Source organism: Candida tropicalis (genome assembly GCF_000006335.3).
Source record: "Candida tropicalis MYA-3404 genomic scaffold supercont3.11, whole genome shotgun sequence".
NCBI classification, from domain to species: domain Eukaryota; kingdom Fungi; phylum Ascomycota; class Pichiomycetes; order Serinales; family Debaryomycetaceae; genus Candida; species Candida tropicalis.
Genome location: NW_003020040.1, coordinates 340,189 through 362,265, shown reverse-complemented (window position 1 = coordinate 362,265; position 22,077 = coordinate 340,189). Strand labels below are relative to the sequence as shown.

The 22,077-nt window shown below is 33.4% G+C and overlaps 8 protein-coding genes across 8 annotated transcripts; 3 read left to right on the top strand and 5 right to left on the bottom strand. All coding sequences in view use genetic code 12, as the record gives it.

The window, feature by feature from the left end:
- Window positions 1–220: 220 nt before the first annotated feature.
- TIP20 (Tip20p) lies at window positions 221–2,530 on the top strand (the record flags this gene model as incomplete). The annotated part of the gene is made up of 1 exon (XM_002546595.1): window positions 221–2,530. One exon carries the CDS (start codon window positions 221–223, stop codon window positions 2,528–2,530), a length of 2,310 nt encoding a protein of 769 aa, XP_002546641.1.
- Window positions 2,531–3,043: 513 nt separating this feature from the next.
- Window positions 3,044–4,420, top strand: DUN1 (serine/threonine protein kinase; the record flags this gene model as incomplete). The annotated part of the gene is made up of 1 exon (XM_002546594.1): window positions 3,044–4,420. One exon carries the CDS (start codon window positions 3,044–3,046, stop codon window positions 4,418–4,420), a length of 1,377 nt encoding a protein of 458 aa, XP_002546640.1.
- Window positions 4,421–4,464: 44 nt separating this feature from the next.
- CTRG_06117 (uncharacterized protein) lies at window positions 4,465–5,577 on the bottom strand (the record flags this gene model as incomplete). The annotated part of the gene is made up of 1 exon (XM_002546593.1): window positions 4,465–5,577. The coding sequence occupies one exon, from the start codon at window positions 5,575–5,577 to the stop codon at window positions 4,465–4,467; it is 1,113 nt and encodes a 370-aa protein (XP_002546639.1).
- A 586-nt stretch (window positions 5,578–6,163) lies between these two features.
- GRF10 (Grf10p) lies at window positions 6,164–7,741 on the bottom strand (the record flags this gene model as incomplete). Its single annotated transcript, XM_002546592.1, has 1 exon — window positions 6,164–7,741. The coding sequence occupies one exon, from the start codon at window positions 7,739–7,741 to the stop codon at window positions 6,164–6,166; it is 1,578 nt and encodes a 525-aa protein (XP_002546638.1).
- Window positions 7,742–14,514: 6,773 nt separating this feature from the next.
- CTRG_06115 (uncharacterized protein) lies at window positions 14,515–16,650 on the bottom strand (the record flags this gene model as incomplete). Its single annotated transcript, XM_002546591.1, has 1 exon — window positions 14,515–16,650. The coding sequence occupies one exon, from the start codon at window positions 16,648–16,650 to the stop codon at window positions 14,515–14,517; it is 2,136 nt and encodes a 711-aa protein (XP_002546637.1).
- A 229-nt stretch (window positions 16,651–16,879) lies between these two features.
- CTRG_06114 (uncharacterized protein) lies at window positions 16,880–17,440 on the top strand (the record flags this gene model as incomplete). Its single annotated transcript, XM_002546590.1, has 1 exon — window positions 16,880–17,440. One exon carries the CDS (start codon window positions 16,880–16,882, stop codon window positions 17,438–17,440), a length of 561 nt encoding a protein of 186 aa, XP_002546636.1.
- Window positions 17,441–17,747: 307 nt separating this feature from the next.
- Window positions 17,748–18,974, bottom strand: ADH1 (Adh1p; the record flags this gene model as incomplete). The annotated part of the gene is made up of 1 exon (XM_002546589.1): window positions 17,748–18,974. One exon carries the CDS (start codon window positions 18,972–18,974, stop codon window positions 17,748–17,750), a length of 1,227 nt encoding a protein of 408 aa, XP_002546635.1.
- A 1,659-nt stretch (window positions 18,975–20,633) lies between these two features.
- On the bottom strand, window positions 20,634–22,073 carry CTRG_06112 (putative glycosylphosphatidylinositol-alpha 1,2 mannosyltransferase; the record flags this gene model as incomplete). The annotated part of the gene is made up of 1 exon (XM_002546588.1): window positions 20,634–22,073. The coding sequence occupies one exon, from the start codon at window positions 22,071–22,073 to the stop codon at window positions 20,634–20,636; it is 1,440 nt and encodes a 479-aa protein (XP_002546634.1).
- Window positions 22,074–22,077: the final 4 nt, after the last annotated feature.

Genomic DNA, 22,077 nt, shown 5'->3' with positions numbered 1-22,077 from the left:
GTTGGGAAACGGTTGATTTGGGTTTTAAATTTTTTTTCTTCTTTCCATTCTTTGCCTCATTCATCCTGCCATAGAAAATTTTTTTTTTCTCGTTGTGTTTTGCTTTCTTCGATTTCTTTCCACCAAAGAAGACAGAAAAAAAGTTCGTGCAAAGCGAACAAATATTTCAAGTTCAGTTTCGTTTGCTGTAAGACCACCACCATCAACAACAACAACAATCATGGATGTTGATTATATAAACTCTTCGTTTTCTACATTGGACGATCTATCTAATGCTTCTGAAAAAATTGAAGAATTGAAAAAATTACAAACTCATGTGAAAGAAATTGCTGAATCAAAAGCAGCAAACACGACACCATCACCCACTTCCAGTAGTGAACAGGTGTTAACAACAAAACTAAATCAAGAAAAATTAGAACAAGCCATCAGTCAATTGACCACTGATATTTTGCAATTAGAAAACGTTGATGATGAGAATGTTGTTGATATACTTCAACTTATCATTGAAGATCATGGGGATTTGCCGATTTTAATCGACTTGAAAGGTCAATATGAAATCAAATTGGAAACAGTAAAAACCATTGAAAAGTTGAAACAATGGAAATCAATCCAAGAAAAATTAAACCAAAAGTTGACATTATATGAGTTGAAAGAACTTTATGATCAAATTTCTAGTCTTGATGAAACAAATGAAGACTTGGTGATACAATTAAATACTGAACTTGAATTGCGTAAATCAGAATTGGAATCTGGATTTAAAGTCACATTGAAGGAAAGCAAATGGTTATCAGATAAAAGTATTTCCAATCAAGCCTTGACATCTATATCTACACAATTCCAAGATTTGATCATACTACAATCAATCAATGCATCTCCAATTTACCCAAACACTTGGTGGGGGTTGGAATTGCTTTTAGAACCCATTATCACTAGGTTTAATTACCACTTTAACAGTGCAAACAAGGAGACTAATAAATTATCCAAACCGGAATGGGCATTTGATTTTTTGGAGTCTTTCTTAACAGAAAACTTGCCCTTGTTGCAAATCATAGTGGACGATACCTTTAGACCATTGCAGAAAATTGGTGTCTACGAGATCATCACTTGTTTGTTAAATCCATTAAGAAACAAAGTTGAGAAAATGGTTGAGTTGATTGATGACCGAGTATCAGCTACAAGTGGCACTTCTTCTCTTGAAAAAAATGGAAGGTTGTTGTCTCATTTGATTTTTGAGTTGTCTGCATTTGATCAAAGAATCAAGGAAAAATACAAGTACAATCCATATATTGAAGAGTTTGACAAAGTTCCACAAGAGAAATGGTTGGGTATAACGAGTGATATTTTACTTAACGATCAAAACCATGCAGTTAAAAATTGGTTGGATTTTGAAAGTCAATTAGCGGTCAAGAGATTTGAAAATGAAATCATCAATACCAAGGATTCGTTCAGAATCGATTACGATTATCAAGGTAGTAATCACGAAGTAAGCTTGCATATTCTAAGACCTACTTATTCTGCTTATGGTTTGGTTAAGTTGATTAACAATTTAAATTCTCATTTCCAGACATTGAGTATTGTTAAATATCAATTACAATATGTTTCACGTATTCAATTGAGTTTAATTGATCGATATTTAGAAGTTGTCAATGAACAATACAAGAGTTTCAGTGAGAAATACAGTTTGAAGAACATGATGAATATGATTCCTGGAAGTATGACAGACGATACCTCCAAAGGTGCAAATAATTCGGAGCATTTGGTGAATGGATTAACTATGTTGACAGAAATTTTTTGCTCAGTAAAATTTATTAGTAATGCCTTGGGAACATGGAGTGATCAATTACTTTTTATTCGATTATGGAAAACATATACTGGATTAACTCTGGAAATCACCGAAGATAAGAGTATTTTTGATGCAGCAATTGCACAGTACGATGAGTTGTTGAATAAAGTGTATAAAAGTTTTGAAGAATTTTTCAGAAGCGAGATTAAGCAGTTGCTTAAAGTCTATGTTAACTCAAGTCAGTGGGAATTGAGTGGTGATGGTAACTCGGAACCATCATCACATTTATCATCTTTGGTTAATACTTTACCAGAATATTTGACTATTTTACATAAAAGCTTGTCGAATTTGGACTATTTTATTATTACCGACAAAATTGTTTCTATTTTATGTGATATTCTATTTGAATATGTTATAATTAATAATGAATTTAATAGACTGGGAATCGACCAGTTGATACTTGATTTTGAGTATATCATCAAGATCTTACAACATCATTTGCATTTTAATACTGGCGAAGGGGCTGATTACTCAAACGATCTCAACCCAGATTATATAAAAATTGCTCAGGCTATTGATTTGATGGATTCTGTTGATGAAGAAACTGTGAGAAAATACAAAGTGAGGGAAAAGAAGCTAGATACTGTATTTTTAAATGAGTTGAGATTGAAGTATCAACACGAATTGAAAGAGTTGAACTATCATGACATTAGTAATATATTAAACAGGATCAATAACACGTCTTAAACAATGCAGACGCGTATGTAACGCGTCTTAAATGCATCAAGTCGAATAGCTTTTTATTTTGTTTTATGTTATGTAGACCTTTTCCTAATTAACGCAATTTCTAAACAATGATGACTTTAGTGTAATTGAACATGGTGATGATTGGTTATATTACTTTCCCTTTTTGAAAAGTACGCGCGGCTCATTTCAGATTGTTTTCATTTTCCACGTATAAAGAAAAAGAAACGCAACGACGATGATTGTGAAGGAAATTTTTTTTTTTGGGACTTGTTGATTTAACCAATCGTCATTCCACCGGTGAATACAAACACGTCTCACTACCAACAATGTCCTTAGTTAGAAAGAGAGTATGTTTATATTAGACAACTTGACATTCCATCCAGATCACAATTACTAACTATTCCAATTTAGAAACTCGTTGAAGATGATGCTGTTGTAGCAAATAAAAAACTAGCAACAACGACACCAGAAGCAGTAAACTCAATTATTGCTAGGCTTTATCCTACTAAAGGAATGGGTAAAAATCTTGATCTTCCACGTAAAGAAACTATATTTATTGGAAGAAGTAGTTCGTGTGATTTGAAAATTCAAGGCATTGATGTCTCATCTAAACATTGTAAATTTGTTTTAGTTCATGCCGGGAATAGTGGTGAACGATTAAACGTGTTTGATTTGTCGTCCAATGGTTTAAAGATTAATGGTGAACTTTTAGGGAAGGGATCAAGTGTAATATTGAAGACTGGTGATGTGTTGACGTTTGCTAAAACTGGAGGTAGTTTTATATTCCGATATATTCGAGATGTGAAAGAGGAAGGACAAGAACAAACCCTGAAAGGTTCATTTTTTGATGATTATATTCTTGGTAGACAATTGGGATCGGGCCATTATGCTGTGGTTAAAGAAGCCAAAGATAAGAAAACTGGTAAAATTGTTGCCGTGAAGATATTCCATCCAAACAAGTCTGGAAGTAGTAGTAAAACCGAAGATGAAAAATTACAACAAGAAATGAATTTGTTATTGAGCATAGATCATCCAAATATTGTGAAGTTTGTAAGTCATTATGTTGAACCTATTAATGATCATTCGGTTAATACTTATTTAGTATTGGAAAAGATGAATAGTGGAGAATTGTTTCAAAGAATTGTAAACAAATCCAAACTTAGAGTTGATGAAACTAAAGCATTTTTCAGACAAATTTTATCAGGTTTGAAATATCTTCATGATCATGATATAATCCATCGAGATATCAAACCAGAGAATATTTTATTAGATATCACTCCTAAAACCAACCCCCATCAAAAGCAAACAGGGCCATGGGATGAAGATGAGCTTGATGTACGTGTTAAAATTGCTGATTTTGGATTAGCCAAGTTCATTGGTGAATTGAAATTTACAAATACATTGTGTGGTACTCCTGCTTACGTGGCGCCAGAAATATTAACTCATGATTCCAGAAAGTACACCACAAAAGTGGATTTATGGTCACTGGGCGTGTTGTTATATGTTTGTTTATGTGGATTCCCTCCATTTAGTGATGAATTAGGGCCACCAAATATGAAAGAACAAATATTAACCGGTCAATATGCTTTTTATTCTCCTTATTGGGATGATATAAGTGATGTTGTTTTGGATTTGATAAGTAACTTGTTGGTGGTAAATCCTAGTGAGAGATACAATGTTGAGCTGACTTTAAGTCATTTCTGGTTTAATCAAAAGGAACCGGAACTTCTTCTTCCTAGTGAAGAGAGTCAATTTGGAGAAGATTCATTACAATCGAGCAGCAGTCAACCATCACAAATGAAACGTCTCATGATGAGAGCTAATACCCAACCATTGACTTTAAAAGAACAATACGTATCACAATTGAATTTTGCCAGTGGTTCTAATTGAGCATATTTTTTTTATTTGTCTATATTTACAGGAGTATGTTTAGTTTATACAAACTTACTATGTACTAAATTGATATCATTTTTCCTCGTTTCAAGAAATGTTAATATAACAGATTTGTTGTAGTTTATACTTGATTGAATGCTTTCCGGGATGTCTTTTCTATTTTTCAGGTTTTCTATTTTATCTTTGATGTCATAAATCTTAGCTAATGTAATATTTGCAGATTTCCAATTCTTTAACAATATGTTACAATCAAACATTCCAATATAACATGTCATATCATTATTCAACTCAGTACCTAATTTAAACCATTCAATTGCTTGATTATAATTATTAAACACGTTCATTTCCAAGAATCCTAAACTTGAATAACTTTCTTTTAATCCTTTACTAGAACTTATTTCCCAATGATATTTTGAAACTTTGGGATTATTATCAACATATAATTGGCCGAGATAATAATGACTTTTAATAGTATAATCATCATTTATATCACCCACATTTATACTTTTTTCAAAATATAATTTACTCAGCACCAAATCAGGTTTAGTTAAAAATGTAAAATAATAATAACCTAAATTAAAATAAACTTGACTTGATAACTCTGAAGTTGGTTCAAGTTCAATAAATTGTTTCCAATAATCAATAGCTTGAACATGAGCATTTTTAGACCATGCTAAATCACCAGCCATTTTAAAAACCAATGGATGTTTCAATTCAACTAATTCTTTAATCAATTTATTTGCATGTTTTGTATCTTCCATTGTTTTATCAGATTTAGCTAGTGTTTCAAATGATAATAAAGTAATTGCATCTAAATCACCTAATTCTGCAGATTGTTCAATTAATTCATTTTCCAAATTAACTAAATTCTTATTGGTTGTATTAGTTAATTTTCTAATAGTACTTAACATTTTTTTAAAATCCATTAAATCAGATCCTTGAACAAACTGTGGAATGGAAATCTTTTCTGGCGTATTTAAATTTTCATAAATATTGGTTAATACAGGTATCATTTTTTTATAAGTTAATCTAGCATTGTTATCAAATAATATTCGGTTTATTGTTCTTTTAGATGGAAGCACCGACAATAATGTGGGCCTGCTTGATGTTGCAGTAGCTGCTACCGTTGAAGCATATCTGATTTGTCGTATCATTGTTATCTTTATGGCAGGGCCCCAATAATACTTCTTTTGTGGGCAGAAAATTTTTCTTCTGATTGATTTGTCTGTTTATGAAACATTCGATAACACGTCACGTGAAACTCAGAACGTGCCGTACTCCACGTTAAAATACAAAGTAAAGTACACGCAAAGAAATACATTTCTTAATAAAAATATAAATAAACTAAATAAAACATAGAATAAAAGAACATAGAAAAGAATCACGTTTGTTTTTTTTATGGCACAGTTACTTTTTTTTTTCTTATTAATATTTTTGATTTTGATTTTGATTTTATCGTTTATTTTCTATTTCACCTGAGTAGATTTTTGAATTAAAATAAGGATACAATAATGTAATGAATTAAAAAAGTATAAAATAACAACTTTAAATAAGAATACCGAAATGAATGTATGAATTAAAATAAATAATGTAGTGGAAAGTGGAAGTGAAAATACAGTAGATGCCAAATTAATAAAGAATGAGCAAAAACAAAAATCTATAAAATGCAAATGAAAATGTGTATGGAGAGGACAGTGTGTCTATTATTGTTTATGAATTGATGTTGTTGTGGTGGTAGGGTTAGTTTCCAAAATCAATAAAACTATCGAAATTTTGATTATTTGAATCAAACTCTTGTACAAAGTCACCAAATTCATCAAAATCATCTGTTGTTGTTGTAGCATTAGTGGTAGGATTAGTTTGTTTGTTAATGAAAGCATCAGAAAGTCTTGATAATTCACCAGAGTTGGATCTCACATGAGTATAACTTGCATTCTCAATAATGGTTGGTTGGATTTGTGGCTGTTGTTGTTGTTGTGATTGTTGTTCGAATCCAAAGAGGATATCGTCAACTGGTGATGTCTCGGTGGTGTTGAATCTTGTTATACCTGAAAACAATGCAGCATCATTGTTGGAATTACTATTCATTTTCTTTAAAGAATTATCTGGGGAGTTTGATATTTCTGATTCGTAATATTGGTTCATGGAATTGATTGAAAATGGAGACTCATTAAAGTTGGTGGTGTTGGTGGTATTGGTTGTAGTAGTTCCTGTTGTGATGGTACCAGTAGTAACAGGAGCAGTCAGCACTTGTGGTTGTTGTGGTGTGAATGTGGTTGGAGTATTGTTTATAGAACCTTGTGGATCCAAGATTGATTCTAAGTCATAATCTTTATCGTTCTCTAAATCAAGTGGGTTGGCATTATTAATGACATTTGTTGGAATGCTTTCATATACTGGTGGTGATTGGTGTAATTGTTGTTGTTGATAATGCAGGATGTAGTTGCTTAAAAATTGAAGGGCTCTGGTAGATCCAACTAATACATGCGGAGTAGAATTTTCTTCAATAGCACCATCGTAGACTTTTGTGTAGGCTTGACTGACTTGTTGACCTTCAGAAAAATCATCACAAATGGACCATTGGTTTTGCATGGCATTTGGAGTGGTGGAGTCATTGTTGAAAAAATATACTGAGAATTTTGGTTGGAAGTTTAAGTTCAATCTAATTTCACTGGAATTCTCTAAATTACTGTTGAAATTATTTTTGAATACCGAGCATTTAACAATAGAATTCAATGGATAAAAAATTCTAAACAAAATCTTGGAGTTGTTTGAAATTGCCAGGAAGAAATAGTTCAATTCTGAATTCTTCTTACTTAAGATAATCAATAAATCCACATTATTCATAACTTGGTTCAATACAAATGGTGACAAGTTGATGAGATTATTCTTCAATAAACTTTCATTGAAAATACCAGTTTTAATTCTTTGCCAGGAGCCCACACTTAATGAGGAACAGTTTATAAAACAATATTTATCATTGATTTGTATTGGGATTGAATTATTAGACATTTTCATTAGACCAGTAGTGAAATCATTTACACCACCTGTACTGTTTACTCTTAATCTTTGACGTTCAAACTTTCTTTGCTTGGCTCTTCTATTTTGAAACCAAATTCTAACTGCTTTTTCATTCATACAAGCCTTTTGGCTGATATATTTTCTATGTTCTGGAGATGGGTTGGCATTTTTTTGGAATTCAGAAATCAAAAATTCCAATGCTTCACCAGTAGCTCTTATTCTCTTCTGTGTTGGTTGATTGGATTGTTCTGATGGAGGTGGTTGTGGTTGTACTGGAGATTCTAGTGATGTTGACATGGTGTATTATAGTACTGTTGGTTTAAATTATTAACAATATAAAATGTGTTGATAAATGTTTTTTAATAAAAAAATTTTTTTACTCTCTTTTTTTAGTTTGATAGATATATCTCTCCGGTTCAGGAAAGGGTCGAAACGAATTCTCGGAGGGAAGGAGAAGGGAACAAACAGAAAAAAAAAAACGGGACGAAATGTCGTTTGATAATTAACAATGTCCTAAATCAAAAGTACAATGTCGCAAAATCTTGAGCCTTATGACAAAAAAAAAAAAATTCTCTCTATGGATAAGGCAGTGTCGAATTTCTTTTTCTCTCTGATTCTTAATTAAAACCAATGATTGCAAAATGTATTGAATATCAAATGGTGTAGTCGGGGAATAATTTGTTCTTGCTGAGGATTGGTAGAATAACAAATTAATATATGATAAAGTGTAATAATTATATGGATGTAGATAAACACAAACGTGGTACAGTATAAGTAGATATATATCTCGATGATATCGTTTGTGATTGCAAATGATGTGTTAGTTGATTACTTGGTGATACTACAGAAGAGAAAGAAGAAGAAGAAGAAACCATTCAAGAGATCAGGATCAAGAGAGAGATTTTTTTTATAAAAAAATTCAAGGAGGGAAAACCCATAAGGAAAAGTGTTGATATATTTATAGACCCATTTTTTCTTTAGTGTAAGGAGGTCAAAAAAAAAAAAAATCCGTGAAAACTAAATGTCGCACTCTTGCTTTAGTGTATGTCGCACAAACATTTCTTTTTTTTTCTTTTCTTTATCAGCATTGTTCCACAAAATCTAAAGTTCATTTTAAACCATTTATATATTTAACCCGTTGTACAGGCTTACTATAGAACAAAAAAAATAATGCAAATTATAATTTGTGCATTTTGTGGTTTGAGTCAACTAAATTTCTTGGCAACCAGTAAGCAAATGAAAATTGTTTTTTTTTTCTTGTTGCCATGTACACTACCCTTTGCCAAATATTTGCCGTGCACCAACAACGAGAACCATCCAGGAAATGTAACTTAACCTAAGTTCCTTGTTTTAGGGTTGTATTGTTAAGTTTATTGTTGGTTGGTTGGTAGGTTCGTTGGTTGGTTGATTGGTATGGGGGTTGTGAACCTGCAGTTAATTAAATTAGTGTAATGTGCGTTTCTCTTGTTTCTACTTGACTCTATCGCCTATCCCATTCCCTGCCTCTCTCTCTCTCGCCCGTTGTTGTATTAACATCACAATACAATACTACAAGATTTCCAACTTTATTCTACGCATTTGCACTTGCTTTTTATTTTATTTTTTTTTTTTCGTTTTGGTCTATCAAATCATAATCAATGACAAGAACTAAGGAGATAGAGAATGTGATCGCGTCCTTGCTTTTTTTTTACCCGCTCCCACGGGGCTGGCCGTATTTGTGGTCGATAAGTACAATGTGGATAAAGTAGATACTCTGAACTTGTGTACAATTTCAAGATGCAAGGCAAGTGGATAATAATCTCCCATTATTCAATACTCTAAAACAAAAAAAAAAAAAAAAATAGACAATTGGTAGTGCGCATCTTTCAGGTGTTTTTTTTTTTGGTTTAATGAAAATGCACGTTTTAACTCATCTCGCATCGCTTTCTGTTTGTGCTACATTCTCCCTGAAATTTTTTTAGCTTTGTTTCCAGCACGACTTGTTCAGGATAAAATGTGTTACGCACGACTTGCATAATATATTTTTTTTCTTTTCTTATAGGCTTGTTTAATGATCCCAGAGCTACGGCCAGTGCCCTAATCATTGTTTAAGGTATTCGAGTTTAGATCAATGTTTGATAATAGTGACATAACTATAGAAAAGAAACAATCTCCGCGGACCACCTGATCTATTATAAATGTACTTCTGAATAATTACCATAGTCCCTTTATTCATCAACTATACGTCACTGAAAGAGAATAGAAATCAATAACAAAAAAAAAAAAGAAATCCATTATTTTAAACACTTGTTTCTACTATTATATTTATATCATTTGGCCGACATTCTATAGAAATATATATCCGATAAGTACCTTGTCTTGAATCACCAGGTTTATGATGTTCTGCTTATGCTGTTCCACTTCCACCTGACTTTCGCATTTTCATTTCATCCCCTGCTTTGTATTTCCTATTTGGTGATTAGTTTATTCTTTCCTCTTTCTAAAATTGCTTTCGTCATTTCAAAAGCTTCTGTTTCCAATTTTCCATACCGTTCACCCTTTCGTTAACGAAATCAAATCAATCCGCCTTTAAGCATGTACACATTTGCCTCATCATGAATGTTCATTGTTCTTGATATGCAATTGTTATATTATTTTTTTTCTGATTTTAAACCAGTTGTTATCCCGATCAATAGTCATGACTGGCATATACTAGATAACGTTATTTCTTTTTCTTTTCTTATTGACATTTCCACAAGCTAATTGTCGTAGTTTCTTGTTACTTAGATCATGATTCTCCCCCTGACCTCCTCTATTCTCCTCTCCTCTTATACGCCTTTTTTATTATTATTATTTCTTTGAACAGCAATCATATCCTATGCGATTAAATTCCGTCATATTTATATAATCATCTTTACATATACATGATACTGGATTTCAACAAAAATACTTTTCCTCACAAATTGTGTGTCGTTCTTTCCATCATCCCCCAAATTAAATTCCACACAAAACAGTTATTTGGGAAGGTTTATTCTTTATCATGATTGTTCTCTTACCCATTAATCTGTATATTGTCTTAAACAAAATTCCTATTTATTTTTTTTTTGTGTGATACATGTGTTTCTCTGGTTAAACGATTACTTATTGTCCTGTCTACACGCGGTTTTAGTCGGCTCGTATGTTCATGGTCACGTGAAATCACTGGATTGAAAGTGCACAGATGTATGACATAACAAGACAGCGTGCGAACAATCAATCAAACAAAGCAAAAAGAGAATAGCTGCAAAAAGGGTTAAGAACAATAGACTTTTGATTATTTAGTTTAGAACAAAGAGAAAGATTTACTGTGCATATATTTGGCAAGACAACAATAACCTATTGAAACTGAATAATAACCGATAACTATAATGTTCTAGGGATTAAAGAAAGAAGGATATACAATTTAAATCAAAAAAAAAAAAAAAATCTAGAATATACAATCAGCATGGGATATACTGAATTCAAAGATTTGCAATGATTTCCATAATAAAAATAGAAGTTCTGCTTAATTTCAAAACCCATTTTTGAGTTTACAATCAATTATCATAACCCTGCTTACATCCTCATACGACTTTTTTCTTACTAGTTTGTTGTATTTCCTATTGTTCTTAAATGTAGGTTTTGTTCTATGCCCTTCATCATCTTACATGCTATTTCCATTTGACTTTAACAGAAAATCGTTTTTTATTTCATTCTTATATATATCCCAAGAGAAATGCTTCACTTGCTTTTACTGTTCATTTACAGTTGCCAATCCTATTGTAATTCAATTGTACGCCTTAAATCAAAGGGTTGTTATTTCTTTTTTTTTTTTTTGTTTCTTATTCTTCTTCTTTCAACATGATTTGGCTCTGTTCCCATATGTATTTGATTAACAACAATTCCATGTCAATTCATAAATCCGAGACTCGTCTTGTTTAGGTGGTATTAGTAATCGGAAACCCCCTGATCCTATTGTTGATAGCGATAAGACAAGGTTGCATCTGGTTTTCTTTTTTTTTTTCCAACCTTTTTCTCTATATCCTAGTCCTGTATTTTTTTTTTATTGGTATTATTATCTTTTCCGCCACTTTATGACTAACGCAATTAATAATCAACTGGTAGTAACAACAACCGGTAAATCATATGCAAAGTAGTATGAATGGGGGGATAACCGATCCCACTGTATGTATGGAAATATTCTACGCCTTAATGTTGGAAATCCTGTGTAAGGGTTGATGTTTTAATTTCTGATAGAGATATGTCCGTATTAAGCATATATATATATATAAAACTATTACTTGCATAAGAACAACAAAACATACCAAGCAAGAGTTAACTTTGGCTAAGCTTCTTTGTTTGTTTGTTTGTTTGTTTAGAATGCTAACCTTTCTCTCTTATTGTTTCCTTTGCCCTTCTAATTATTCTTGCATTTTAACTTTCCTAGTGGGGGGAGTCAACATGAACTCGACGAATATGGAACCCGTCCGCGGATGATAAGCATAAGGTTTAGCAGCTTAAAAATGCTAAAACTATATATTAAAAAAAAAAAACAAAGAGAGAGACAATTCTTATACGCCTATTGATCTATCGGTATACTTTAGATGTTCCATTGAAGTTCTATTTTAACATTTAATCTCACTTGCCCATACTTTGAGTATTCTTTGAGTATTCTTTGATTATTCTTTGATCATTCTTTGATCATCTTCCTTTTTTTTTAGTTTACCCCATTCTTTCTGCATTACTCTGTCTTCAATTACACATTTACTCGAATATCAAAGAGGTTCATTTTCACCGGCAATATGGAATAATATACCGTGTTTGCGGCCATATTGTTAAGGATTTTTGTGTCCATGTGTCGTAGTCACCCTCTTGTTTCACAAAATACATACTTGCCATATAATTGCGTGGGTGTTTATGTGTGTGTATGTCGAAGCGTGTCTCAACTAGGAAATTTGTTAAAAAAAAAAATAATAATAATAAAAGCCGAACCCGCTTGGTGGGTGGCAGTCATTAAACAATAGGGGGTGGTGTTATTATTTTGCCTCGGTAATTCTTCTGTTGTTCCTCCCAAAAAAGCATAGGCTGTTTGCTTTGTGTCGCATGACTAAAGGAAACGTGACACAGAAATGAAATACACTCACAACAGAAATGGCCCAAACCACTGAAAAATAAATTCATTGACATGTCCCACAAGTAAAACAAGGGATACCATGTTGCAATTAAAAACAGTGCCAACATTAGTAGGAACTAAAATAGGAGAGAACAATTCCACTGGCCTTGGTTCACCTTTAAACTAATGGTAGTTATCTGTATATATGTGTGTGGATATACACAAAATATCATTGGCATTGATCATAATTCTCGTGACATATTTCCCAAACCAGCATCAACAGCGTTCAAGTGCACAACCAACTGAGAAATATCTAAAAAGCTTGTTCGTCAAATCCGCTCGCTTTTGTATTTAGCATCATGTTGTATTCGTTTCAAACAACCGCTTTGTATACAGTATAAAGATAATAATTGGGCTAACAACTTCCTGCCAGATAATTACAAAATAAAGAACAAAAAGTCAAATAAAACTCAAGCAAAAAAAAAAAAAAAGCCCACAAAATGTAAGGGTAGTTACGTGAGGTTACTATGCTTAAATGATACATATACCTTTTTTTGTTTCTTTTCCAATATTTGTAGACGCAATTACTGTACGACATTTTTTTATATATATAAATCTATATCTATCCGAGTAATAAACCATCATAGTCGAACTAAAACAAAGAATTCATTCTAGCCCTTATTGCTATTCTCTTTCCATCTTAGCCTTGCGTTAATCTTTGCGTTTTTGTTAGCCATCCATTCCTTTCCCTCTCCCCTAAACAAACTTCATCTAGCCTTTTTACTTGTCGTAAGTTCCCTTTCTTTTAGATTTTAGATGGCGCTTAATACCACTAAGAATAGATAATGGCGTTGTCCTGTAGTTTCAAATTCTACTAATCTCCGAAACTAGTGTGTATGTGTGTGTGTATGTAAGTCCTGAATAGGTAAATTGTTCTTTCGTTGTCTACTTTTCTTCTTCTACTACTTCGTCATCATTGCCCCCCCCCTATTATTGTCTAAGATTTGAACTAAAACAATGATTCACTTCATTCTTTTTGCAGTTTGAAGATAATGGTTCTCACTTCTACGATTTCTTGGTCATTGACTGAACTAAACTGCAATCACTAAACACCAAATGATAACCCCTTGAATTATTTCATTACTATACAACTAGTATTATTTAATCTCATCGCTAAAACCGTTGGTTGAGAATAAAATCCTCAGTTTGAGAGCAACAACTTGTTCATCTTATGAGTCACGTACAGATAGATTTTCAAATAGTCCGAATGTCAAAAGCGTAATCCAAACAATACAGCAAGAATTTCATGTCGGATTAGTTTGTTCTTTTTTTAAAAAAAAAAATATATAGTCTAGTAATGGCATTGTGCTATCCCTTTCTCTGAATCTATTGTTTGTTACATAAACTGCACCATTCTTTTTATTTTTAGTTGTACTTTGTTACTCTTTGCATCTACGAACTTTGACACAAAGAGAGTTATTTCAAGATCGAATCGCGACTTGCTTTTTAGGTTCAATTCTTTCATACTCTTTCATTCGCTTTCATATACCGAAAGAGGGCTACGTTTTTGTTGTTTTAGTCTTAGTCTTAGTTTTAGTTGACTCTATAATGAATATATATATATATACCCCTTTTTGTACCTATCAATTGCTTAGCGCATATGAACGGATAAATATTAAAACAGTTGAAATTTTCCAAGGAAAAAAAAAAAAAAAAACTAAAAAACATTCTACGATTATGGTCTAACTATTCAACTCCTGCATTTACTTTCCCCATATTCAAGATGGTTTAGCAATGTAAATTCGAATAGATAGATTCAAGAGGAAACTACGAAGCGTAAAAGCATCGTCTACATGTTTCATAAGTTTTTCTCTTCTTCCTTTCTTAATGACTATACGTATTGTATATGTACATGGTCTGTAAATACCCCATTTTGTTCATCATTGTTTGCTCACCACCTCTACGACATTAACAACTCTGCAATTTCAAAATCTTCTAAAAAACTTAAACAATACTTGAGCTCTTTGAAATTTTTGTTCCCGTTGGCTAAAGGTGTCCAATTGTTAAATTCTTCAATAAGTTCAAAGACCAATTTCAAGTTATTAATGTGCTTAACCTTCATTAAATCGTGGAAAAAGCTGCGTAAATTCCACGGCAATAAGTTATAAAAATTATCATCTGGATTAGACTTGGCAGCATATTTCACTAAAAGATCATGTTCTGACTTGTGGATTAAATTGGTACTTTCTAATGTAAATCTAATGGCTTCATTGTACGCCTTTTCTGCTAAATATATCGGGGTAGTTGATGCTGCCGTAGTGGGTTGCAGGTTGGAGTATAGTTTATCGCACAAGTCTTTAATCAATCCATAATCATTGTAATATCCAAGATTCCTCATTAGACACAATATACTCAATACGCTGGAAACGAAAGGCACATATCTGTCACCTTCCCAGTAAATATTTCTTCTGATATTTGGATGGTTGTACTGTAATCCCAATGATGAACTCAACGGTATAAAATTCAAGTCATTCATATCTCCTGTAAATGTAATCTTTACATTCAGGTCAATCAAAACCTTCAACGACTCCGTCAATTGATTACTGAGTTTGCTATTACAATTGTTGAACTCAAACAATTCTTTGATGATCTCATTCTCACTGCTTGTGAATGCCCGAACAACCAATTTAGATTCAATGCCAACAACTGGTCCACTCAAGTTCCCATTTAAACACAACAACCCCAAATACTTGGTATTCTGTAACCCAGTAAACTCAATCAACATTTGTGCAAATAAATTCACCGCGAGATTGCAAGATGTACCATAACTTGTCATGAATATAAAGTCACTGCTTTCTAAAATACCAAGCCAGTTATTTTTCATCAATTGTATAGATTTTTCAATTCGATCATTTATTTTTCCTTCACCTTCAATTGCCAATGTCTCAATCTCATAATCATTAATGTTGAACTCAGGATTGTTCGCTTTCAACCAATTTATAACTGCTTTGGATGCGTTGTTTACAAATCGTTTTGCATTCCCAGTATTTGCTCCAATTAGTGCCCGCACCATCTTGTTTGGTAAAAATGAATGAACCCCAATGATTATTATTCTTTGAAGTGACAGCTTGGCTCTTTTGGTGATGTTTTTCTCCTTATATAAATGAAACTCGCTTTTGTGTCCACATAATAAGTCGTCCGAATATATTCTCAACTTTGTCTTTAAGGTAATTCTTCGATAATTTTCTTCAAAGAGCGGAGTCACTATATTTCCACTACTGTCTGGGTTGAAACTGCCAATGCTTGAAATACTATCTTGTCGATTGGCCCCATTACTTATAGAATTTTCTAATACTTCTGTTGCTAATAAAGGTCGTTTCCTGGAACTGTAAACAACTGGATTTGATTCTGTCAAAGAATTGAAAACCGACAACTCGATACTCTTACAATTGACAGTATTCTTGAATATATAATGATGAGAATCAAACTTGGACGATTCAATTGTTGCTTTTGCGGACTTGTATAAATCTAGATTAGAAATGTCCGATGTATTCTCTTCATCTTCATGGTCTTCTTCAGTTCGTGACCCAGTTAGCCAACCCCACCATGTGTTTTGTGGTTGTTGTAAATGATGAGTTTCTTTTGAATTCAGTAGCAATGGTGCAGTTTCTGATTGCAATTCCGAGGGTGTTGATTTCGGAGTTGGCTGTGAATTATTCACTTCTGTTGTTTTTGATGTGAAAATTGATTGCCACCATGTAGGTTGAGGTTCAGATGGTAGTGATGGTTGTTCTGACTGAGCATATGGCTGTGTTTCTAAAATTTCAATTTGTGGTTGTACATTGTCTTCCTCTGGCTCGATAGCTTGATCTTCATTCGTTGTTTCCTCAATTACTACTGTTTGCAGACTACTCCAGAAAAACCATGACGTCGTTCTTGCTTGTTGAACCTGTGTTTGTTGTGGTTGTGGCTGTAAAGTGGCCGTATCTGGGCCATCAACTGATTGATTTCTTGGTACAAGTTGGGTTTGTTCTTGATTATGGATTGAAACATCATGATGATCATTGTCGGTAATATCCTCAGTTTCAGGGGACATTCTATGAACGGTAATTTTAATGTGTATTCGTGATATGTGTGATAGATAAGAACATGTGACAACCAAGATAAGTATGTGTGAGTATTAAGATTAAGAACAAACAGATTTGCCATTTTGTTTGTTTTCTATTCTTGATTCTCGTTTACAAAACAGGAATCGCAGTTTTACACTTTTTTTTTTTTTTCGAAGCCTACAAGTCTCTTCATTCGACTTAGCATATCAACCATCAATGACATCCAATTGGACTGAAGACATACTAAAAGAATTGAACCTACGAGATGAAAAAGAGAAACAGAATTCATCTTATTTTATAGCATTCAGCCAACTATCCCAGAAACTAACTAACAAAGGCACCGGACACCGACCAACCATATCATCATCATCAACTGATTCATCAGTACCACCATCGTCAGGATCATCTTCATCAGACTCGCCGTCTCCTTCACTTACTGCTCCTGTATCCAAACAAAATCAATCTACTACAGCTATCATTGATGAGTTTACATTAAAAGAAAATCAAACGTTGAAAATGGAGAACAATGAACTAATTCAAAGCTTGAATCAATCAACTATAACGAATGAAAAGCTAGAATCAATAATTCAACAACAATCAAATATTATTAAATCTCTAGAGAGTAAAAATACCAAGTTGAAGAATAAAATAGATGGAATGGTACTAGAGATCAAAGAAAAGAATAAAACAATTGAGTTGATTAATGATGAAATATTAACTAATCAAATTCAGTTCAATGTTATGCGAGACAAACTTGAAAAGCTAGAGAAACAGTAAACCCCGTAATCATTAATTGTATAAATCATCAAAAACAAATACACAAATTCCCAATACTTGAAAATGCTGGACTTTAGTCTTTGTGTTCAACTCAACCCCGGAGCTTTTTTATTTCAAAAACGCAACAATACAAAAAAGAAAAACTCAACGCAATGCCGATATCACTCTTCCAAATCAAATAACTTTCTACAGAATCATTATCTCTTTAAAACAGTTTTGTATTCAAACAAACTAGACATCAAGGCATTTTTGGTGTCATAAACTCATTATATAAGTAAATCTATAAAGTTTCAATTGAGGAAATCGCTTATTTAGCAGTGTCCAAAACGTATCTACCCAAGATCTTACCTTCTTCCATCAATTTGAAGACTTCTGGTAATTCACTCAAACCAACAATCTTGATTGGACATTTGATCAAACCTCTGGAGAAGAAGTCAACGGCTTCAGAAGTATCTTTTCTGTTACCGACGTAAGAACCTTTAATTTCAATGGATTTGACAACAGCATCGAAAACTGGGGCGGTGACCTTAGAACCAGCTGGCAAACCGACTAAAACGACTTTACCCAATGGTCTAACGTATTCAACGGATTGGTCAATGGCTCTTTCAGAGACAGAGACGTTGATAGCACCATGTGGACCACCTTCAGTGGCTTTCTTGACAGCACCGACAATGTCTTTTTCTTTAAGGAAATCAACGTAAACTTCGGCACCCAAGGATTTGACAAAGTCACCTTTTTCTTCACCACCGTCAATACCCAAGACTCTCAAACCCATGGCAACAGCGTATTGGACGGCCAAAGAACCTAAACCACCACCAGCACCAGAGATAGCAACCCATTGACCAGCAGATAAGTCGGCAGTTTTCAAAGCTTTGTAAACGGTGACACCAGCACACAAGATTGGAGCAACATTAGCTAAATCAGTACCAGCTGGGATTTTAGCAGCTTGGACGGCATCAGCAGTGGCGTATTGTTGGAAAGAACCATCGTGGGTGTAACCAGACAAGTCAGCTTCAGCACAGTTTGGTTCAGCACCTTGTTGACAGAATTCACAAGCCATACAAGAACCGTTCAACCATTTAATACCGGCGAAGTCACCAATTTTCCAACCTTTAACGTTTTCACCCATGCCGACAACGACACCAGCACCTTCGTGACCACCGACCAATGGCAATTTGGTAGCCAATGGCCAGTCACCGTGCCAAGCGTGCAAATCAGTGTGACAAACACCAGAGTATTTGACGTGAATCAACAATTCGTTGGCCTTTGGAGTTGGAACTGGGATATCTTTGTATTCCAATTTACCACCGTTGGTTTCAAAGATGACAGCTTTTTGAGTTTTTGGGATAGTAGACATTGTAGAAAATGTTTTCTTAGTGAGGAAAGAAGAAGAAAAACCAGACCTGAATGAAGCATGATATGGGGAAATTGATCTTCTTTTATATGCGTGTCGGAGAACAATCGATTCTATGCAAAAGGGAGTGGGCAGACTCACATATTTGAAAAAATTCAATTTTGAGAATTGTGCATGCATGAATGGGAGAAGTTGTACTAAAACAAAGAAACCTAAAAAAAAAGAAAAAGTCAAGTGACAAATGGCAAAAAGCAAAAAAGGCGAGTTCGCTATAGATTATTGAGAAAGTTCACTAAAACAGGAAAGCAAATGATTTTTAGTGATCCGGGATAATTCTGGTTCTGTTGGTCGGTATTTTTTTTTTTTTTTTGCAACTGGTGAGTGTTCCAAAATACCAAAACAATGAAGTGGTGTGAATCTATACAATTGAAAAAAGCAAAAAAATAAAATATGATGATTTTCGGATAAATCAGGTTGATTAAATAGTATCCCAAAAACTGCTTGTTATCTAGTAGATATCTATTCATAATCAATTACTCATACTCTTTTACAATCAAATTTTTGACGTTCCCCTCTGTTGTCATATTCTTGTTGGAACTTAATCCCCGAAGAAACGATCAAAAAAAATTTCTACAACAATCTGGTTTAAATTTTTTATTGTCTTGTTCATGCAAGATTTGAGTGGGAGTTTATCCGATTGATAATAATTTTTTTGGCGGTTGCATTACTATTTTAACCTATACTTTGCTGTTAAGGTAACGAGAATCTCTTAACCCGGAGAATTGGTCATATGTTTCTCTCTGTATGAACAGCTGTTTTTTTTAAAAAAAATAATTGCTGCTTTCAACCCTCAGGGCACCCACGGATCCATGTGTTCCATGGCATGTGGCCCCAAAATTTTTTAATAAAAAAATCCCTTCACGATAGCCTGATTAAAAAAAAATTCTCACGTGTTCCTTTCGTGCGCAAAGAAGAAGAAGAAGGAGAAAAAAAAATGTTGCTCACACAAAAAAGGGGCACAGGTGAGAAATTGTTGTTGAACACATCAGGTGGTGTGAAGTTCATTGGTTGTATTTTTTGCCAATCAACTTGAATATCCTCTAGAATTAATGGAATATTTCGGAACTAGCATACCGGAGTTTCACGTCCTTTAGTATTCACCAGCGTTATCAACCACTAAAAAAAAAGGAAAATGAGGGGAAGTCTCACTTGAAAGTAAGAATTGCCTTACCAAGTCCGATTACTCATCTCAATTTGATAGAAAGGTACAGCCTTGTCATGTCTTGGTCGTATCTCAGCTGATGAAAGATAACCGTTATCATAAGAACAAAAAACTCCGAAACCTCATCGATTGCTCTCAAACTTGTTATAGTAAAGTAATTGGACGATTAGAATTGGTTGTATTAACCACCTGAGTGTATAATCTCAACCTGGTTTATGCGATTACAAGTGTTGATAGTAAACCTCCGACTGTTTCCGTATGAAAAGATCATTGTCGTACAATGTTGATCGATGTGTTGGCAAAACAAAACATGTTGCAAGAAAACAATTCGATAGAAATTTGTTGGAAAACCAAATTAAAATTTGGTGATAATCCGAATAATCTGAAAAACTGTTGTATCAAAATCAAAATTAAATTTCAACATTAAAAGGTTAACAATCAATCTGGTATTTATACTATTCTCTTAATTACCCCCTTGTTGATCCTCAATAACCACTATAGTTTGAGCTTGCTATTAACACGGGTTCATGTATATTAATTAATAAACTTGCAACTAAAAAATTGAAAAAAGATCTATGCACACTACGTACACAAAATCACGGTACGTGTACCCTTACTCACCTATTCCTACAAAACACGACAACATCACCATTTCGTCGACTATCCCAATGGAAATAACTATTGAAGAATCTCTTACACTCAGAATATTGCCCGCCCAATTGTTCGTTTATAAGCTCTTGTAATGGTTCAAATACAATCAAATGTTGTGGGAATGGTAAATCTTGTCCCAAATGAGCATCGATGAATTCTTTTGGTGAATCATAGAACTGATCTGATTGGTCTCTATAGGCTTTAACTTCTTCCAAACTTGGTTTATTTAAATGTAATGGCGGTTCACAAGTCAAGAACCACGCATCTAAATCTGGTTTATGGAAATGGCTTTGCCAGGGAGTTGAATGGCATGGGGTTAGAAACCCAATTGATTGAGAGTCTTGCAAATAATTAACAACATCAATAACACCTCTTTCATGGACGTTGGTGAAAAACAATCCAATACAAATATTAATAGTTATTCCAAGTATCACATACTTTGGTTTTAGTTTATTGTATCCTCTAGCCGTAAAATACAACATTATTGGGTGTAATGGGTAAATAAATCTAAACTCTTTATGCTGGATCAATGAAAACCCAAGAAGGTAGATAGCACCAGCAAGGAGCAAAATACTCTTCTCTAATCCATACAACATGAATGGTAAGTAAATCATCATCATTAAAGGAATTGCTTGGAAAATATAGAAATGCCATGGTGCTGTTCCATAAAATATAGATAAGTTTTTAATCACATTAAATTCAAGAAAATTATACAAAGGGAATGTAAGCTGTTGGTAGAAGTAATAATCCAATCCCGTGTTCAAAGCAAATAATACAACAACTTCAACAATTGATAGTATGGCCCATTTTACTGTAATATGTGCATTTATCAATAGCCAAATACCCAAAGGACACCAAATTAAAATATTTGTAGGGCGAATAATACAACTAACAAATCCAAATCCTAAACCGAGGTACCACTGTTTGGATATTTTCTTATCCCAAGGCCAGTATCTCAATGCTAAAATAGTCAATCCAGTTTCTAGATTATTTGAAAACGATCTGGTGGAAACATACCAATTGAAAGGGTTGAATAATGATAACATCAAAGTTATCCATGCTAACTTTTCATCACGATAAACTTCAATAAACTTGTAAAGGTTATACTCCCCAATAGTTGCAATTAATGCACTAATGATCTTTGGAATAAAATAAATCAATGTTTTATTCTCTCCTGCTAGTTTATACCCTACAGCATATATCAATGGATGGATAGACGATCGTAGTTGCTGCTTCCATTCCCAAGTAACATACCCATATCCATATATAAAGCTGTGTGCTGGTTCTAATGCTTGATAAAACTCATCTGCTTGAAAAAATGTTTGAACAATCAAGGAGTTAAATAACCTAAATAAGAAAATGAAAATGAATAACTTAACCGGGGATAGTCTTGTTGCAGTAGCCATGTCT